Here is a 21,332-nt window from a genome sequence, read left to right as displayed (position 1 = left end):
CTTCATTAGATCAGTGCCCCATAGTCATTGTGAAAAATAATTTCATATTCTGACCTGAAGCCTTTATTAAGCATGCTTAAAGGTATGGTTATGACCACTGACAGCTCTGTCTTTATCTGTCAGGACTTTTTCATGGTCAAAACTGCTGGCAGGTTTCCTTTCTAAGTTCATTTAAAGTTGGAGATAGACACATGTAGATGGTTGTGTATGTAATGTCAAACTCTCTATTTTCTATTTTAGATCACTTTGAAATTCACTGATGAGCCAACAAAAGAACCTACAAAAGGGAATAAGTGGAAATGGTGATCAGTCAGGTAACATGTTAAATGTTTATGTTATATCATATATATCCCCAGGAATATACTAAATATAAAGTAATTGTAGAGTACTCACCACTTATTTGGGGCAAAATCAGCCCCATGTGAACTTATCTTAAATATCGGCGTGCCTAAACAGTCTACATCAATGTCCTGAAATGGAAGAATAAGAGAAGTCACAATGAGATAGAGGTCAATAGAAAGCGACAGATACCCTTGTGGGTCTTGACATTTATACCATTTTACTTTCTCTGCATTGCATCTACTAATGGTTTTGACTTTCAAATGCTGGTATAAAATATGCTTCTAATCGAGGGTCCCTGATCTTTTTCTTATGCTCACCTGTCATCATCTTCGCCTTTTATCACCCTCCGCTCCCACTGGTCTCTGGCAGATTGTGACCTGCCGGATCGCTCCAGTGTTTCATAAAGCGAACTGGAGATCACAACTCAATACAAGTATATGAGAGTCTCATTCTGGCTCTCATAGATTTATATTCAGAGCTTGTGATGTATCTTCTTTCCAGCCAGTCAGATTTTCTGGTCACAAAATGGTGCTGAAAAAAGGGTGAGTATAAGGCTATGATCAGAGACCTTAGATTAATAGTAGAGATGGTTGAACCGGAACAGTAAAGTTCAGGATGCGTACTGAACAAATGTCCGTGCACGGACCCCGAACATGGACATCTCCAGGAAGTTTGTGTTACTGTTTGGGTTCGACACCCCGAACGTTGAGTGTTTCCCATGCTGTCATCTGACAGTGAGAGAAACAATGGCAGCTCTGATCAGCAGTAAGATTATGATAGCATGAGTCAGCAGCTGTGACCTGTGGTAAAAAGGTTACCGCTAGTCACAGGTGTTGGCTGATGAGAAAGTACCGCTGATCATGCTCGTTCAGTGTGTAGTGGCCACGTGAGAAAGTTTGCTGGCGTTCATAGCTGATGAACTCCGGTGACCTCACTTACAGCACCGCTCGCTGTGTCAGAACTTTCTCATTCAGTGAGCGGTGCCATAAGTGAGATCACCGAGGTTCATCAGTTATGAACTCCAGTGACCTTTCTCACGGGAGCTAAGTGCTACACACTGCAGGAGTGTGATTACGCTTGTGTCTCAGTGTGAGCCAACTGCCGTGGATAGCGGTCTCATCACTGATGTGACCTTTACCCAAATAATCCAGATCTTCGTGGGACAGATATGGATTATCTTCATGTCTGACAGGTGAGGGATATGGTTGCTTATTATTTTCCTTCTTTTACAGGGGACAGAGGCATCGGGGGATTAGGGGTAAAGATGAGTATTATGGTTGTGTATTATTTTCTTTCTTTAACAGGTGATATGGACTTCAGTGGATTAGGTATAAAGGTGAATATACTTGGGCTTTTTTCATTTTTATTTCAAATAAAATAGTCTGTCATTATTTCAATTAAAGGATTTTATTCTGGCTGTGTTTTTTACAATCTAACTATGAGGTTAGTAATGGGGGCATCTTATAGATGCCTCTTCATTACTAACCTCTGGGCCTGATGTCAGCAGCCATAATACTGTTAACATCAACCCCATACCTACTACACCACTTGACACCACACCAAGGCAAGTGGGAAGAGCTGGGCAAAGATCCAAAATTGACACATCTAATTCTGCTGTATTTTTATGCTATATTCCAAGTAAAATCTATGGCCCCTTACCAGTCTGAGAATACCAGCACCCATCTGTCTGCTTTAGATTTGCTGTTTCTCAAAAATGGGGGGGACCCCACTCCTTTTTTAAAATTATTTATTTAAATAATTGAAAAAAACTGCATGAGACCACTCTAATCTTGATAAGCAGCCATGATGAAGCTGACAGCTGAATGTTGCAGCCCACAGCTGTTGGTTTTGCCTGCGCTGGTTATCAAAAATAGAAGACTCCCCACTTCATTTTTTTACAGTATTTATTTTTAGTATGGACACCGGGTGATGAATATCCCCACCAGCGGCGCCTGGCCTTGCTGCTATCTGTAACAGCAGGTGTACGCTGATAAGAGTTGCACTCTCTGAACAGCTGATGACTGTGACAAGCAGTAACCTTTTTACCGCCACTCACAGCTGCTGACCCATGCTGTCATCTGACAGCTCTTTGACTGGCGGTAATGACATTGTGGCAACAATGGGTGTTAGGGCCCCCCATTCATCTGAATGGGGTCCAGGTTCGGGTAAGGTTCTGGTACCCAAACCAAACTTTTTTTTGATGTTCGACCAAGCTCGCTGGACTTGAACATCTACGGGTTCGCCCATCACTAATTATAAGCACCATTCCAGTGCTGAAAAAGATAACACACTGGAGTGGTGCTTTAGAGCTACATAAGCCTATTTAAACCTATGAGTGCAAAAACCATCAGAAAAGCAGTTGCATCAGTATTCCTTCAATTATTGTACCACCGTTTGTATTTGTTTATTTGCATGCTTGTGTGAAACAGATGTAGGTCCAGATTCATTATTGCCTTTGTGCCTGTTTCTTTCACAGTTTTGTGTGCTTTTCACCTTTTTTTTGTACCCAATTCAATTTTTTTCAGTTTTGTGGGTGGAGTTTGCGATTCCAGATGTTTTCATCTTTTTTTATCAAAAGCGATTTTTTAAATATTCACAAAAATTGGCATAACTCTATTATGGTCCCCTCATCTTTTGTTTTTCTACACCTAAAATTGCATCTGTTGTGACACTTTGAAAAAGTTGCAACTTTTTCTCAAAAAGTCACTAGAATGAAAAGTGATGGGAAAAAAAACTATTTTTTACTTTGAGCCAAATCATGAACCATATTCATTATTTTGATGAATTCTGCACAATAAACATCCTACGATGATCTCCGACTCTGCTACGTCCAGATGCAGTGCTGAGAGGTGACACAAGTGATGTGACCTCTTAGCAAGGCAGCCGGAAAGCAATGACAACAGCGTGTGAATCAGGCTGCTGTGTTGCGAACTGACGTCAGTATGATTATCGCAGTTCATAGCTGATGAACTGCAGTAAACTTACTAACATCACCGACCACAGCCTCAGAAATTTCTCATGTTACGAACAGTGACATCAGTAAGGTCACTGTAGTTATTCGGCTGAGATTTGCAATATGCTTACTGAAGTCATCGCTCGTTGCAGCAGCCGGATTCAGATGCTTCTGGCATTGTGTTCCAGCTGCTGTGCTGAGCGGTCACATGGCTGATTGCTACATCCGGTTGTAGCAGAGTCGAGGATCGTCATGGGACGTGGGACAGATTTACGGTGGACCCCTGTTGATTATTTTATTCTTTTAAAAGCAATAAGTGGGTAAAAGAGTTTGGGAGTGCTTTTCACAATTTAAGGACTTTTCGCTGTGTGTATTTATTTCTATTGACTACGAAGTTAGTGATGGGGTGTCTCATAGACATTACTAAACCATGGTCATGATGTTAGCGGACATTACACAGCTAACATCAACCTTACAAGCCCATTACTCTGATTACCACCACATCAGGGCAATCAGGAAGAGACAAGACTAATCGCCAGCATTGATGCATCTAATGGATGCACCATTTCTGGGTCGGCTGATGGCTGGCCTTATTAGGCTGGAAAGGGACCAATATCCATGGACCATCCCAGCCTATTAATATTATCCCCTAGCAGTCTGATTTGCCTTAACAGTTTATTAAAAATGAGGGGGACCCCACAATTCTTTTTTATAACCCAGACAGCAAAGCAGACAGCTGTGGACTACTATTAATAGGCTTGGATGATCCATGGATATTGGTCCCAAACCAGCTGACACCTATCACTTGGCAGGTTATTAACAATAGGGGGTGCCACATTTTTTAAATTTATTTGTTTATTAGTAATAAAAAAGAATTTAAAAAACAACATTTGGTACCCCATATTTTTAATAAGCTGCTAAGGGAAAGCAGACCGCTGAGATCTGCAGCCCCCAGCAATCTGCTTTACCTTGGCTTGATATCAAAAAAGGTCATTTTTAAAAATAATTAATTTAGATAAAGTTTAAAAAAATGTGTGAGGGCCCCTATACTTTTGATAGCCAGCTAAGGTAAAGCAGACAGCTGAGGCCTGCAGCTCCCAGCTGTCTGCTTTCACAAACATTACCACCTACCCCACGTACACCTTGAACACGAAGCCTAATTCTCCTTCCACCACGGCCTCGCTTTTTCACAGTCATGTTGCTCAGATAGTGTGGTAGGAGCATAGTAATAGCAACAAAAAATTCGATTTTAAACTCTGCATCACCTCTGCAAACAGCTGAATTTCAACGACTGTAAATTCCAAGTTGAAATACGGCGTGCTGTATCATGTTAGACACAGAAAAAAGAATTGCTGGCGTGTGGATGAGGCCTGTATGACAAAGAAGTTATGCTACAAACAATTTGAAAGTCAGGTACACTACTGTATGACACTAGGAACAGCAGAATTTTGTTGTGGCCTATGGATCAGGCCTCTATAACACACTAGAAGCCACAAACTATTTAAAGTCATGTCTCCAATTGTACGACACTAGGAACAGAAGAATTTTTTGTGGCCTCTGGATAAGGCCTCTGCAGCTTAATTTCAACCCAACAAAATGACAAAGTGTGATATGACGGGTTGTCTAACTTTTTGCAACTGAAAAATTATAAATATTTTAATGTGCCTTAGGTCTGCAGACAGTTTCATATCACCACAGCAATAAATGGCAAGGTGGGATACAGCAGGCTGTTTAATAGCTAGTGAAAAATTATTACCATATACTGTATACTCAAGTATAAGCCAACTCGAGTATAAACTGAGGCACCTACTTTTGCCACGGAAAACTGGGTAAGCTTATTGACACGAGTACAAGCCGGAAATGCATTGTCCCCTCATGCATGGGAGCTATGCATGGCTCCCCAGTCCCTGTCCTAGTAGGAATGCCTCCCCATCCCTGTCTGCATGCCTCCCCTGTCCCTGTCATTGTATGCATGCCTTCCCCTTCCCTGTCCTGGTATGAATGCCTCCCCGTCCCTGCCCCATCTGCATGCCTCCCCCTGTTCCATCCCTGTATGCATGCCTCCCCCTTCCCTGTCCTGGTATGAATGCCTCCCTCATTCCATCCCTGTATGCATGCCTCACCGTTCCATCCCTGTATGCATGCCTCCCCGTTCCGTCCCTGTATGCATGCCTCCTTATCCCCTATCCCTGTGTGCATGTTTCCTATTGAAAAAAAACCAAAAACATCATACTCACCTCCCTGGGTGCTGGCACTGGATTTCGGCCACCAGTGCCTGTTTGCAGCTCTTCCTGTGCTCAGCGGTCACATGGTACCACTCATTAAGGTGATGAATATGCGCTCCATGCCTATGGGAATGGAGACATGTCCATATTCATCACCTTAAAGAGCAGTACCACATGACCACTGAGCACAGGAAGAGCTACAGGCAGGCGCTGGCTGCCAGAATGAGATGCAGCGCCAGCACAGGTAGGGGAGTATGATGTGGCTTTCTGTACTGTGACTCGTATATAAGCTGATGGGGGCGTTTTCAGCACAAAAAATGTTCTGAAAAACTCAGCTTATAGATGAGTATGTACGGTAATTAGAATGCTATACTCGTGCATGGAGAACAATAGAAGCATTATAATAATAAGGCTGGAAGGTAAATTTAACAGCCACACTGGACACTAGCCAACTATACTGTCTGACTGATATACAGCCTCATAGCTAAGTAGCTAAAATCTGGGATACAGAAGGCTTTTTCACATTTAGCTAGTGAAAAAAATATAAATTAAAATACTATACACGTGCATGGAGCTCAATAAAAGCAGTGCACAACACACTTGTATGACATGAGCCCTGCTGACTTGTGTCTGTGGACCTCAGTAATAGCCCCCCCAAAAAAAGTGCTGGAAGGTAAATTTAACAGCCACACTGGACACGAGCTAGGTGCACTCTCTGACTGATATACAACCACCTAACTAACTAGCTAAAACTTGCTGCTAACAGTGCCAGAGTCAGGAGCAGCCTCTCTGCGCTGTTACAGTGTCAAAATGGCGCTAAAACAAGATGTCCACTATTTATATGGAGAGGGACATGTGATTTCAGCAGCCACTGAAAAAAGCTGTTGTGTCAGGACATTGTGAGTGTTTCCTGCACCCTAATTGGCTAGCCACAATGTGCACACATAAAGTTAGGAAAAAAAAATGACTGTTTACAAGAACGCCGCACCTCTAAGCACTGCAAACACCCTCCCCTCATCAAACACATGCCAAACGCTCATGATACACCACCATTATTGTTTTTAACCCCTTTCTGACCTCGGACGGGATAGTACGTCCGAGGTCAGAACCCCCGCTTTGATGCGGGCTCCTGCGGTGAGCCCGCATCAAAGCCGGGACATGTCAGCTGTTTTGAACAGCTGACATGTGCCCGCAATAGCAGCAGTGGTGAAATCGCGATTCACCCGCTGCTATTAACTAGTTAAATGCCGCTGTCAAACGCAGACAGCGGCATTTAACCGGCGCTTCCGGCCGGGCTGCCGGAAATGACGTCATCGCCGACCCCCGTCACATGATCAGGGGTCAGCGATGCTTCTGCAGAGTAACCATAGATGTCCTTAAGACCTCTATGGTTACTGATCGTCGGTAGCTGTGAGAGCCACCCTGTGGTCGGCGCTCACAGCACACCTGCATTTCTGCTGTATAGCAGCGAACATCAGATCGCTGCTATGTAGCAGAGGCGATCGCGTTGTGCCAGCTTCTAGCCTCCTATGGGGGCTATTGAAGCATGGCAAAAGTAAACAAAAAAGTAAAAATTATGTGAAAAAAATAAAAAATATATAAAAGTTTAAATCACCCCCCTTTCGCCCCATTCAAAATAAATCAATAAAAAAAAAATCAAATCTACACATATTTGGTATCGCCGCGTTCAGAATCACCCGATCTATCAATAAAAAAAGCATTAACCTGATCGCTAAACAGCGTAGCGAGAAAAAAAATTGAAACGCCAGAATTACGTTTTTTTGGTCGCCGCGACATTGCATTAAAATGCAATAACGGGCGATCAAAAGAACATATCTGCACCAAAATGGTGTCATTAAAAATGCCAGCTAGGCACGCAAAAAATAAGCCCTCAACCGACCCCAGATCATGAAAAATGGAGACGCTACGGGTATCGGAAAATGGCTCAATTTTTTTTTTTTTTTAGCAAAGTTTGGAATTTTTTTTCACCACTTAGATAAAGAAGAACCTAGTCATGTTAGGTGTCTATGAACTCATAATGACCTGAAGAATCATAATAGCAGGTCAGTTTTAGCATTTAGTGAATCTAGCAAAAAAGCCAAACAAAAAACAAGTGTGGGATTGCACTTTTTTTGCAATTTCACCGCACTTGGAATTTTTTTCCTGTTTTCTAGTACACGCCATGCTAAAACTAATGATGTTGTTCAAAAGTACAACTCGTCCCGCAAAAAATAAGCCCTCACATGGCCATATGGACGGAGAAATAAAAAAGTTATGGCTCCGGGAAGGAGGGGAGCGAAAAACAAACACTGAAAAACGGAAAATCCCAAGGTCATGAAGGGGTTAAAGTGCTGAAAATACTTTTGTGGTAGCACAAATATTTTCACGCACTTTTACCGAATGTTACAGATTTTTTCTGATTTTATACAATTTTGATTGTGTTTCCGATCACAAATCCGAATGTGCCATATTCGTGTTGAATTTATGTTTGGCAATCGTTTTCCAAACTTATTCGCTCATTACTAGTCATGAAAAGATGGCCGGACATTCTCCTTCTGGATATTTTGTTAGACAGCAGAATTCATGGTTCCAGGTCCTGAAGCAGCAAAACACCCCGAGAACATCACACCACTACCACCATATTTTACTGTTGGTATGATGCTCGTTTTTTGAAAAGCTGTGTTACTTTAATACTAGATGTAATGGGACATGCACCTTCCAAAAAGTAAGTTTTTTCTCATCCGTCTACAGAATATTGTAGTATTTTACTGTAGATTTGGATTTCTTTTCCCCTTAATTATAAAGACCTTCATTTAAAAACTGCATTTTGAGTTTACTTGTGTTATCTTTGTTTCATATTTAAATGTGTTTGGTGATCTGAAACAATTAAGTGTGGCAAAGAATAGGAAATAATGAAGGGGTAAACATTTTTTCACACAACTGTATACCAGGATGGGTTATATATATACCAGGATCGGCCCGGGATAAGGGACATATATTCCAGGATGGGGGATATATACAGTATATACCAGGATGGTGCCCAGGATAAGGAACATATATTCCAGGATGAGGGATATATGTCAGGATCGGGCCCCGGATAGGGTACATATATTCCAGGATAGGGGATATATATAGTGATGATCGAATAGTGAAATATTTGGATTCGGGAAATTTGTTCTGCATAACTTCTAATATCTGTGTATTCCTACCAAATAATGAATCCAATGCAAGTCAATGGGAAAGCCAAATATTTTTCTGCTGGACCAACAAACAGGTCAGAGAGCCTGAGAAAAAAGCTAAAATGGATGAGAAAGAGCTAAAACTAAATGGGAGCAGCATGGAGAAGATGCCTGCATGCTTTCTGATTCACATTTGGTATTTGGGAATAATGTTGTCAGACTATTGCGCCGACTTTATGGATTTTTAAAAAGACCTACCATACCAAAACAAAAAAATTTTTTAAAGGGAAAAATGCTAAGAAACATTTTTTCCTTCATAATTACATGTATAGAACGCAAAAAAAAAGATACCTCCTCCACCACCACCATGTCACCGTCATGACATTATGCGGCCCTTGCTTACAATTTGTAGACTGCCAGCAGGTGCTGTGAAACCTGAGTTTGGTAAGGGCCCTCAGGTGGCCCTGTATCACACATTTGGGAGAGCTCTCCTACATTTGGGTGGTCCCTCCCTCATGCCAAATAGTTAGCGAGATAGTGGAATACATCTTCCCCGTCCCTTTACAATGCCATTTCAAACATGCCCACTTGAATTTTGGTCTTTGCCTGCCACCACCACCATGTCCACTGCCATGTCATTTTGCGGCCCTTGCTTACAATTTGCATAGTGCCAACAGGTGATGTGAAACCTGAGTTTGGTAAGGGCCATCAGGTGGCCCTGTATCATACATTTGGGAGAGCTCTTACTCCTACATTCCCTCATTCCAAATAGTTAGCAAGATAGTGGAATACATATTCCTTATCCCTTTACAATGCCATTTCAAAAATGCTCATTTGAATTTTGGGCTTCACCACCACCACGTCCACCACCATCTCATTACGCTGCGCTCACTTCACATTTTCAGAAGGCCAGCAGGTGTTATGAAACCTGCATTTTGTAAGCTCAACAGTTCATTTTTGCCAGCGGATCCCAATAGAACAACTGTCATAGTGGGTGAAGCCGCTGTAAGGTGAATATAATACAGGAGTGGAGGGATCTGTATGATCAATGTCAGGAAATTTGATTCTACCTGACATCAAAAGCATTAAAATTAAATTCTGAATACAGTGTATGCAAGCGAGGGCCTCTAATGTCAGTCACTCAGGCCTGAAATCCATGTCAGGAATGTGTACAAGCCTCATTTTACTTGGAAGCAAGGGAAAAAGACAGGAGTGCAATTGACCAATCTGCACAAGTCTACTCACTTCTGTAAACTACACAAGCAGGCAGAATGTATCTTTTGCATGGTTTTGAGCAACAATAGAGTAATTACAGGATATGTCCCAGAGAGTGTCGAGGTCTGTGGAGTGTGGAGGTGACAGGCAATGCTACAGAGCTCAAGTAAAGGCCTTAGTTTGGCAATGACCATGTTTCAATATGTGTAAGGCTGAATAGGTCTGTGGATTGTATTAACCCAGCCTCTTAGACTTGCTTAAAACATACAGAAACTGGCCAATACCCCACCACCATTTTTTTGTACGGACCCAAATTTAGAAAATGTAAGGCAAGAAACAATTTAACAAAGAGACAGAAGTCTCATGTATTATCGTGGAAAACTCATCAATGGTCATTGCCCAGCACTGGACAATGTAAATTGCTAATGAATATGTATACCCTATCTAAGTAACAATTTGTGAACAGACATTTGTGCTGACAAGAGACAACTGAACACTGCGCTGGGAAAATGAACTAGACGTGGTTGCTGACTGTTGTGTCTGTGCAACTGCAGGTTGTGGACAGAAAGCATTAGCGCCTCCTTCCTGGACAGCAGATTGGGAAGGGTGTAACACAGGTAAAGGACGAGTTGTTGTACGTCAGACACAGATTTTGTACCAAGGTGTTCCGCCCACCTACTGGGGTGCTGCATATATGAGGAGTATATGGTGTATGCTAATGCAGCGCCCCAGAGTCCTGGTCGTTGCAGTACTGATGCTCCGCCGCTAAGGGGGGCTATGGTACTTCTGATGGCACTGAAGGAGTTCACCTGACCAGGTATCACAGACACCAATACACTTCACAGTCTGGCCTACAGGGGGAGCTAAGGGTGCTATGTATTAGGCCACTCCTCACAATCTGGTAAAACTGGGGGTTAGATAGGAAGTGGGAGAGAAGCTGACTGGGTTGGAACCAGGCAACATCCTGTGGCAGAGGGTGTTGCAGGGGAAGATTCAGGGGTGTCCCTGTCAGGGGTGGGATCCTGACAGAGGCCTAGCGAACAGAAAGAACGTTACGGGACCGCGCCTGCACTTCATTGCGGCGGTACCCCAAGAAAGGACAAGAAGCGAGGTTTATTGTGCTGAGTGAGAAACGAGATCAACGCAACAAGGAGAAACACCAGTAGGAGTCGTGCTGTAAGACGAGGCAACATCCTACTGAGGCGCGCAGCCGGTGGCCGGAAACGCCGAGGAAGTATTGAGCTCCAGGCCTTACTTCAAACCTACGGCAGGACAGTCAGTTCTAGGCGGGCTGTCTCACCCAAAATCACCTAAGCAGACACAGGGGGCAACATTTGGAGAGGGGCGACTCTAGGGTCCCGGAAGACCTCCGAGCCTACCCGTCATACGGGTGCGTCCTAGCCATATCATCTCAGGGACGAAGAACAACATCATAATCGAGTTGTGAGGGAACTTCAGAAACAGACACAACAGTTGTGAGGACTCTCCCGTAAGCACAGCAGGGAAGGACTACAACACACAAGCGCTAGAAGGTAGGCACAGATTTCCACCTGCAAAGGGAACTTTGGAGGTGCCATCGGACCGGCCGGACTCAGGTAGCCCGGTTAACCGTATTCCGGACTGAGGATCCGGAAGCCTTCAGTAAAGAGGTAAAGAGACTGCAACCTGGTGTCCTCGTTATTCACCGCGACCTGCACCACACCACAACATCATCACTTTCTCAACTCCCACTGAATGCCCCTCAGCAGGGTCACGGACCGGGCCTAGCCACCGTGACAACCCCAGAACTGAGACACAGAGGCCCGGTACTGGGTGCCCCTCGGCACTGCGGCAGTGGGGGCGCTCCAACTTGGCGTCACGAATAGGATCTACTTAAGCCTGAAGAATCAGGTCATGTGTGCCTTGGAACTGTGATTTATTGTACTTGGACTATGACTTATTGCAAAGACTGTGCATTGCCACTTGCTGCCAAAAGTTCCCGCCAAAACCGCCGCCATTGTGGCACCATGTGGCGTGCTGGAAGAGCGGGGCGTGTCGTCGTGGGAGTAGCTTGGAAGAATGGCGCGAAGGTTGAGCCAGCCCCTCACAAGTACTACTATGTTCGGGAGATATGCCCCTCAACGAGGGAGGTCCGCCTCCTAGTCTGGGACGGCGGCAGGAAGAGGAACCGCCCCCTGGATGGGGGAAGGCCAGAAGCCCTGGACGACGCGGGGCAGAGCCAGATTGGCAAGATGACGAGCGAAGGTCGCCCAGAAGAGGGGGAGAAGGCCCGCACCAGTCCCAGCCAATGGGAGCTGAGCAAACTCTCACCAGGCGGAAGTGGAGGAGCTATGCCGTCAGCTTCGGAGTCTGTGTCGGCGAAAAGCCGCTACCATTGAGGAGCCCCGCTACCATTGAGGAGCCGCGCCACCCCCAAGCGCTGCTACCGCAACCTGAGGAGAAGAGGGCTGACGCCGGGGATACCACAGAGACGGATGGCGCCATTAACCCGGCCCAGGCGGCCGAAGAGCTCCTGCTTGTGGACATAAACTCCCCTCCACCCAGACCACCCGGACGGGTGTGTAGCCGCCTTGAATGCGAGAGGCCGTGGGAGACGCTAAAGACCACCGATGTCCCCTTACGGCCCACTGCACAGCCCGTGAACCTCCAGGGTGAGTGGATGACCTTCAAGTGGACCCGCGCTACCACCAACTTGATCGGGTTCCCTGGAGAGGCTCAGTCCGAGGGGGAGAGCATCGAGGTTATCCACCAACGGGAATATCGCCAGCAGCTACGCCAACAGGAGGAGGAGTGAGCCCGTAAGAAGGAACTCCGCCGACGGGCCGAGCGGGAAAAGGACCTCCAGGCCAAAATCCAGGTTAGGCGGGCGGCTGAGGAGGACTGGGGCCCACAGCACCATGGAATCATCAGCACCTTCCGGCTGCAGGGAGGTTGGGGCTTCATCAAAGAGCCCGGTCTCGCTTTGGAGGTATTCGTGAACCGGCGGGATGTGGAGGCGCACCTCATCGAGGGACACCCGGGCCGGGATCTTTACCCGGGGGACCGCGTTCGGTACACCCGCCACTGGGGAGACAAAGGGTGGTATGCTTTGCACGTGCGCAAGTACAAGCCAGAAGTGACTGTGCTACCTTCCTGCGATTCCCCGGGACCGGCGGTCATTGCTCCAATCTCCTTGTGTGCCAAATGCCTGCGGACCATCACCCCGAGGTGAACCGTGAGTACACAGACCCCCATTAAGGGTGCGGATGCACTCTATGTGGTAGCCAGTGGTGGGCAGTACCCACGGAAGCCACCCCCAGACTTAGAGGGATAAACCTCGATACCACGGAAATGTATATAGTTGATTGTTTATCTTTTTGTTCTGCTGCTGCAACCCGACTAGGGTTAACTCTTAAAGGGATCCCTTAGTTTACCCGGGATCCCTACTTTTGCTTTTGTTTTTGTTTCTCGTTCATTATTGTTGAAAAGAACTGCTGGATCATGAACACTGCATGATTACAAACTTATTGTAAATAGTTCGCACCTTCTTAAAGGTGCCCTCTACTGGTTTTACAAAGAAAAGGACTCTTTGCGAAGAAACTGTTCTTGGAAACAGCACTGCAGTCCTTGCTGTATACGAACTTGCAGCTTGAGAAGTTGCACTACCTCCAAGAGACTTGGTCCCCTCTTAAAGGGGACGTTCACCAATAGCACTTAAAGTCGAATAATGCTTACATGTCGAAGTTATATGTAGTTAGCTAGTTAATTGTAAGAAATGTTTAATAATGTGTTAGAGAATGAGGACAGGAAGTGAACCCATACGGGGTTAGTCGGTGAGTCCTCCTAGGAGCCGTACAGAGATGGCTCAGCGATCCTAAACTGAGAGAAGGTTGATAAGTTCTATACTGTGTATAGTAGCAGAAAGGCAGTAGGCCCGGACGAGAATGGGGCGGTCCTGCAACAGAGCGAGAGGCAGTAGGCCTGGGGCAGATAGACAGGCGGTCCTGCAGATGTAAAGGTGGAAAATGAAGAAAAGTTGATTAGCCTTATAGCGTTTATAAGAAGGTCTTTAGTGGATTCAGCTCATACATCCTTAAAGGCAATGTTAAATTATTGTTCAGAAATTGCACTAAGTAGAATACCCGGTTGGGTAAGAGAAGTTATTTATAGTATGTTATTTAAAATATTTAACCATGTTTGTAACGTTCAAGTGTCCTCACCTCCCATAAGGGGAAGCTCTGTTCAAATTTACTTATTGTTGCATTTCAAAAATAGTATGTCTTTTTGCTGACATGTATTGTTGTTTTCTTCCCAGTCCAGGAGTACTGGATTTAACCGGGGGGAGTGCAGCGCCCCAGAGTCCTGGTCGTTGCAGTACTGATGCTCCGCCGCTAAGGGGGGCTATGGTACGTCTGATGGCACTGAAGGAGTTCACCTGACCAGGTATCACAGACACCAATACTCTTCACAGTGGCCTCCAGGGGGAGCTAAGGGTGCTATGTATTAGGCCACTCCTCACAATCTGGTAAAACTGGGGGTTAGATAGGAAGTTAGTTAGACGCTGACTGGGTTGGAACCAGGCAACATTCTGTGGCAGAGGGTGTTGCAGGGGAAGATTCAGGGGGGTCCCTGTCAGGGGTGGGATCCTGACAGAGGCCTAGCGAACAGAAAGAACGTTACGGGACCGCGCCTGCACTTCATTGCGGCGGTACCCCAAGAAAGGACAAGAAGCGAGGTTTATTGTGCTGAGTGAGAAATGAGATCAACGCAAAAAGGAGAAACACCAGTAGGAGTCGTGCTGTAAGACGAGGCAACATCCTACTGAGGCGCGCAGCTGGTGGCCGGAAACGCCAAGGAAGTATTGAGCTCCAGGCCTTACTTCAAACCTACGGCAGGAAAGTCAGTTCTAGGCAGGCTGTCTCACCCAAAATCACCTAAGCAGACACAGGGGGCAACATTTGGAGAGGGGCGACTCTAGGGTCCCGGAAGACCTCCGAGCCTACCCGTCATACGGGTGCGTCCTAGCCATATCATCTGGGGGACGAAGAAGAACATCATAATCGAGTTGTGAGGGAACTTCAGAAACAGACACAACAGTTGTGAGGACTCTCCCGTAAGCACAGCAGGGAAGGACTACAACACACAAGCGCTAGAAGGTAGGCACAGATTTCCACCTGCAAAGGGAACTCTGGAGGTGCCATCGGACCGGCCGGACTCCGGTAGCCCGGTTAACCGTATTCCGGACTGAGGATCCGGAAGCCTTCAGTAAAGAGGTAAAGAGACCTGGTGTCCTCGTTATTCACCGCGACCTGCACCACACCACAACATCATCACTTTCTCAACTCCCACTGGACGCCCCTCAGCAGGGTCACGGACCAGGCTTAGCCACCGTGACAACCCCAGAACTGAGACACAGAGGCCCGGTACCGGGTGCCCCTCGGCCCTGCGGCAGTGGGGGCGCTCTACTAACAGAGGTATTATGTCAAATTTCCCTTTATAAAGAGATGTGTGGGAAAGATTTTTGAACTAGTAGCATATATAGAGAGCATGTTTCATTACTCATATTATTATTCTGTGTAAGGCTGAAACCTGAAGAATTGTGTGGAGCATATCAATGCATTCATGTTCCACAATGTGCAACTGCAGACCCAAAAATCAACATCAGGCTACCAGATACACGCTTAAAGAGACCATGAGAAGAGCAACACAGTAAACAAATTATAATAATAGAATATATAGTGATTGAGAGTAGAAATTTGACCTTTGCACAATGTGCAAAGGTTTCAAAAAAATTAGCTAAGGGGTCTCTCTTAGACCAGCTGAAAGATGCCGTGATGGGGACATCACAATACACTCTGCAGTTATTACAAAGTTTTCCAAAAACTATTCCTAGGGGCCTGTATCATATACACTGAAAGAGGTCATGATGGGGACCTCACAATACGTTTAGCAGTTATTACAAGAGGTAGAGACAGAGAGTACAAGTTTCACCATTGAACAATGTGCAAAGGTTTCAAATAATTAGCCAAGGGGTCTCTCTCAAACAGCTGAAAGATGCCGTGATGAGGATATCCCAATACACTTTGCAGTTATTACAAGAGGTAGTGATAGAGAGCACAAGTTTCACCATTGCCCAATGTGCAAAGGTTTAAAAAAAAAGGTTTAATTTACATAACGTTGCTGTCATCCGTAGGGCTTACAAAGTCAGAGGAAATCCAGCCCTTGTTCAATTTTAGAAGAGTCTGCCTGTCTGCATTTTCTGTTGACAGGCATGTGCGCCTATTCGTTATGATTGCACCTGCCGAACTAAAAACTCACTCAGACAACACACTCATGGCAGGGCTTGGCAGCACCTCCAAGGCGTACAAGGAGAGGTTGGGCCAAGTGTGCAGCTTGGACAACCAATAGTTAAAGGGCAATGAAGAATCAGTAAGGATGCTGGTATGGTCACTTAAGTAGTCTTCACCATCTTGGTCAACTTCTCCCTCCTTGTCATAGTTACACTAACAGATAGCCCTTTCTGATGGGACAATTTCATGAAAATGGCGCAGTTGGTGGACTTTTCACCCCACCCTGAGTTGCACCTGATGTGCGTGGCCCTCCCCTGTAATCTGCTGGTACCTCTACCATCAGTGTTGTCTGAGGGTAATCTTTTGATCAAGTCCTCCACTCACTACGGCCATGCATGCACTGAAAATGGCACGTATGCCTCCAACATTAAAGAAGCAAATTTCTCCTTGTGCCATGGGTCAAGAAAGGTACACAGACAGTATTTCATGGTGGACAAAATGTGTTTCACATGAGGGTCTTGGGAAAGACATCTGAACGTGAACTCTGCCATGTGTGGCAGACTACAAAGAGTAAAATTTTCAGTATCCTCACCAGGAAGAACACTAACCATCCTCTCTTGCTCAAGATGCATAACCTCCTCCTCTTCAGGCCATCCATGCTAGACAGGCATGAAGCTGGGATTGGGAGTCCACTCTGTAGCGCAGAGTAAAAACTCCCTGTTGCACCTCCTCCTCCTGTTCCTTGTCATCACTCAATGTGGCATGAGAATACTGTTTGAGGCTGGGCTTTGTGGTATCAGCCATTGTACAATCTAGACCCATAGCCACCTGCTCAGCATTCAAAGCTTTCTCTTTGAGATTCTGCATCGAATGTTTTAATGGGCAAAGCAATGGGATGGTACGCTCATAATAGCGTCATCAGCGCTCACCACCTTGGTGCAGTACTCAAAGTTTTGAAGAACCTCATATAGGTCAGTGATACAGACCCACTCAGCAGTTGTTATGTATTGGGGCTGATTGTTACTCTGACGGGCATTGAGAAGCTGGAATTCAGAGAATGCCCTCTGCTGCTCACTAAGCCTTGCCAACATATGGAAGGTTGTATTCCAGCGTGTGGATAGGTCACAAATCAGTCAGGCAAATTAAAACTCTGCTGCAGCGAAGCTGGACCGGTGAAAGCCTGAGATGAATTTTCGGAAGGAAATGTGCACTGACACGGCGTACCTTGGCAAGTAGGTCAGGCAAGTCAGGGTATGTTTTAAAAACAGCTGTACAACCATGTTCAGCACGTGGGCCATGCATGGAACGTGTACCAGCTTGCCAAACTTTAAAGCCGCCACCAGGTTACGCCCATTATCGCCCACAACCAGATCTGGTTGGAGGTTCAGTGGGGAGAGTCACTGATCGGTCTGTTCTTTTATCCCTTTCAACAGTTCTGCTGTGTTGTGAGCTTTATCACTTAAACAGATGAGCTTCAGCAGAGAATGCTGCCGCATTGCCAAGGCAGTGCTGCAGATTTCCCACCTGGGGATTAATGGAGAGGCTTGTTCCACTGATGATAAGGAGGAGGAGAGGCAGGAAGTGGAATGCGAGGAGACTGAAACCCTGATGGAAGTTGGGCCTGCTATTGTTGGTGTGGTTAAGATGTGTGATGTCCCAGCCTCTGACTCTGTCCCAGACTCCACCAGGTTAACCCAGTGTGCTGTCATGGAAATGTATTATCCCTGTCCATAAGAACTTGTTCAGGTCTGTGGTTAGGTGGACCTTCTCTGTACCTGCGTTGGCCAGAGCACGGCTCATATTGAGTAACACTTGCTAATGTAATGCAGGGACGACACACCGGGAAAAATGTTGTTGGCTAGGAATCGAATACTGTGAGGCTGCCACTGCCAAGAGGTTGCAGAAAGACTCAGTTCCCATAAGTCGAAACGGCAACATTTCCAGGGCTAGCAATCTGGCAATGTGAGTGTTTAGTGTTTGGGCCTGTGGGTGGATGGCTGGATATTTCTGCTTTCTGTTAACCGTCTGGGCAGGGACAACTGAAAGCTGTGCTGGGACAACGAACTGGACTTGGTTGCTGACTATTGTGTGTGCAACCGCTGGTTGTGGGCAGGAGGCATCTGCACTTCCTTCATGATCAGCAGATTGGGAAGGCTGTAATACAGGGGAAGTGGCAGTGGTTTGACCTTCAGAAACAGATTTTGGCATTCTGCCCACCTACTGGGGTGCTTGGCTACCATGTGCTTTTGCATGCTGGTGGTGCTCAGATTGGCAGTGTTCTTGACTCTTCTTTGCTTGGTTTGGCAGGTGCTGCAAATTCCAGTTGTTTTATCTGAAAAGACTTTCATAAAGGGGAACAACACACCCTTGGCCTGTTATCTAGCTGAGTGGGGGGCCTGTTTTCTTGCTATGGATCCATCCCTCTCTGCACTGCTGTGCTCACTAGGCATGCCACCGTGCCAGGTAGGGTCAGTGGCCTCATCATCGACCAAGTCGTTTTCCAATTCCTCAATTTGATCCTCCTACTGAGTTGCGATTTGAGGCTGTCTTAATGGCAACTGTGCATCATGGTTATCGTCTACCTCTTCAGGCATGAATTGACCTTCCCCTACGTGGCTTTCTTCTGGCCGTGGGTGCTCAAATGTTTGGCATCACTGCATTCCACCTCCTCATGAGTGGACAGCATTGCGGTCATATGTCTCCTGGGACTCTTCATGGGGAGAGAAAGGAGGACCAGGTTGAGGATTCAGAGGCCCAGCCTCTTGGCTACTGATACTGGACCATATGGAATACTTCGAGATGCTGCTTGTAAACATATTGGAGCCTTTGTCTGCCATCCAACCTACAACATCTTCGCACTTGTCTGGGTTCATTAGTGGTGTAGCGCACTGACCAAATTTTGACAGGAACCTAGAATGAAATGCAGTCATCTTTGGATCTGTCACACGGCCTTGGTGGTCACCACCATATCCACGTCCTTAACATCACCCTTTCTCATCTTGAGTGCATTATGCTTATGAAACAAAAAAATACTTGCTTTATTTTTCACAAGTACCCTTACAGAGGTCTTATGTACAAATTCACTGTATCTAGCATTGCGTGGTTATTTTTTTGGAGATAGCAGCTTGATTATATTACAGGTAAATAGTCACATTTGCGTATGTCTGAAGGCTTTGTGCCAGTCGCCCAACTGCTAAAGATATGCTATTTTTTAAGCCAATAGAAAATTATGATTTTTTTAAAGATCGCTTTGCTGACACACTCCAAATGCGGAGTAATGAAGATTATTGCCCCTGCTAAATTGTCATGTAAGATTATCTGTACCCGGATTGCGCCAGTTGCACAACTGCCAGATAAAGATACACTACTTTTTAAACCAATAGAAATTAAAGATTGCCTTGCTGACACACTCCAAATGCGGAGTAATAAACATTATTGCCCCTGCTAAATAGTCACTTAAGATTATCTCTACCGGATTGCGCCAGTCGCACAACTGCTAGATAAAGATATGTTATTTTTTAAACCAATAGAAAATTATGATTTTTTAAAGATTGCCTTGATGACACACTCCAAATGCGGAGTAATGAAGATTATTGCCCCTGCTAAATTGTCACATAAGAATGTCTCTACCCAGATTGCGCCAGTCGCACAACTGCTAGATAAAGATACGCTATTTTTTAAATCAATAGAAAATTATGATTTTTTAAAGATTGCCTTGCTGACACACTCCAAATGCGGAGTAATGAAGACTATTGCCCCTGCTAAATTGTCACGTAAAATTATCTCTACTCTGATTACACCAGTCGCACAACTAATAGACAAAAATTAGGTATTTCAGCAATAGACGAGAAATATTACTTAGCAATTAAATTATAAAATGTTTGTTACTATATGCTGCCACTGAGGAATATTATTTTGCGGGGAAAAAAACTATGGGCTGCTACACAGGAATATTATGTAGCTCCCCAAATAATGGTTTTGCATATGCTGTTACTACCTAATATTATTTCCTTCTACAAATAGCTGATTTTTATATTTTGGTAGTGGGTGAAACCCTCCCTATTTTATCCTAATTCCACACTCTGTTCCTAATACTAACTACTATACAACACAGTGGAAAATAGCAGAGATCTGCAGCATGTACTTGCAATGATGAGAACACCTAGGTGCCTGCCTTTCACTCTCCCTCCTATTAAATCTCTCCCTACTAAATCCCAACCTAACAAACAACTAATCTTAACAATCTTCAGCTCTTAAAATAGCTTTTTGCAATGAATAACGCTTACTATAAGCTCCTATCACTCTCACTATGCTCCATTCACTATCTGTCATTATCTAGGTCAGGGTTTGCTTCTTGCTTTTCTTTCCCCGGCCTGGATATGATAGGGTTTACCTTTCCTGCCTCTCTTCGGCTCGTGGGTGGCTATTTATTGGTGTCACTCCTGGTAGTACTTGTCAGTGATAGTTTCAGTCCCTGGCTTGAGCAGCTGACCCCTATACCCTAGTGATCCTTCTGCCTCTGATTACCCATATTTCTGCCTGACCCATTCCCTATCCCTGACTTAGTGTGTGTTTGGTGGTTTCCTACAGTGTATGACTCGGCTTGAATTCAGATCCCTGCCTCTTGCTTTCCGTCTCTGTTACTACGTTTCCCGTCTGGCTATGACACTTTGGCTCGTACCCTGACTACATCTTCTGTCTCACGTTTTGGATCCCGCGCTCCCGTCTGGTTCTGATTTCCAGCTTGTCTCTGACCACGTGCTTTGTTGTGACTTCTGGTACTTCGTCTTCCTGTTTGTTTCTGACTGGCCTGTCTGACTACTCTGCCGCCTCCTAGTGGTGCTCCTCGCTTTGCTCTGTGGTGCTACACGGTGAGTTCTACCTTTTTCCCCTTACCTGTGTTCCCTGGCAGAGGTTGAATGCAACTGTCTTCCAGTTGCATTACACTATCCCTATCCTCAAGCTATGCTCTCCCTACCCTGTTTCGAAGCTGCAATGAGTGCAACATGGCAATTGCAGCCTTTAAATATCCCCTATGATGTTGGAAGCCAGTCAATCATAGTAATGCCACACCAAAGATGGTGCCGGCATTACTATGATTGGCAAGCCAGCCCAGCATGTTCATTGGCTGCAAATAAAGCGACAAACA

At 45.4% G+C, this 21,332-nt stretch overlaps 1 protein-coding gene across 1 annotated transcript in view; it reads left to right on the top strand.

Annotated features, from left to right (window-relative positions):
* The first annotated feature begins 239 nt into the window (after positions 1 to 239).
* The window catches only part of ATP8B3 (ATPase phospholipid transporting 8B3), a 575,725-nt gene continuing 554,632 nt past the window's right edge, over positions 240 to 21,332 (top strand). Inside the window, exon 1 of the mRNA XM_077281130.1 lies at positions 240 to 314. Within this exon, the coding sequence (XP_077137245.1) occupies positions 260 to 314 (55 nt within the window). The 5' untranslated portion in view covers positions 240 to 259. The remainder of the gene's footprint in view (positions 315 to 21,332) is intronic.

The sequence above is a fragment of the Ranitomeya variabilis genome, chromosome 1 (assembly GCF_051348905.1).
Source record: "Ranitomeya variabilis isolate aRanVar5 chromosome 1, aRanVar5.hap1, whole genome shotgun sequence".
NCBI lineage: Eukaryota > Metazoa > Chordata > Amphibia > Anura > Dendrobatidae > Ranitomeya > Ranitomeya variabilis.
The sequence above is the reverse complement of the archived record's forward strand: the minus strand, read 5'-3'. Positions and strand labels throughout refer to the sequence as shown.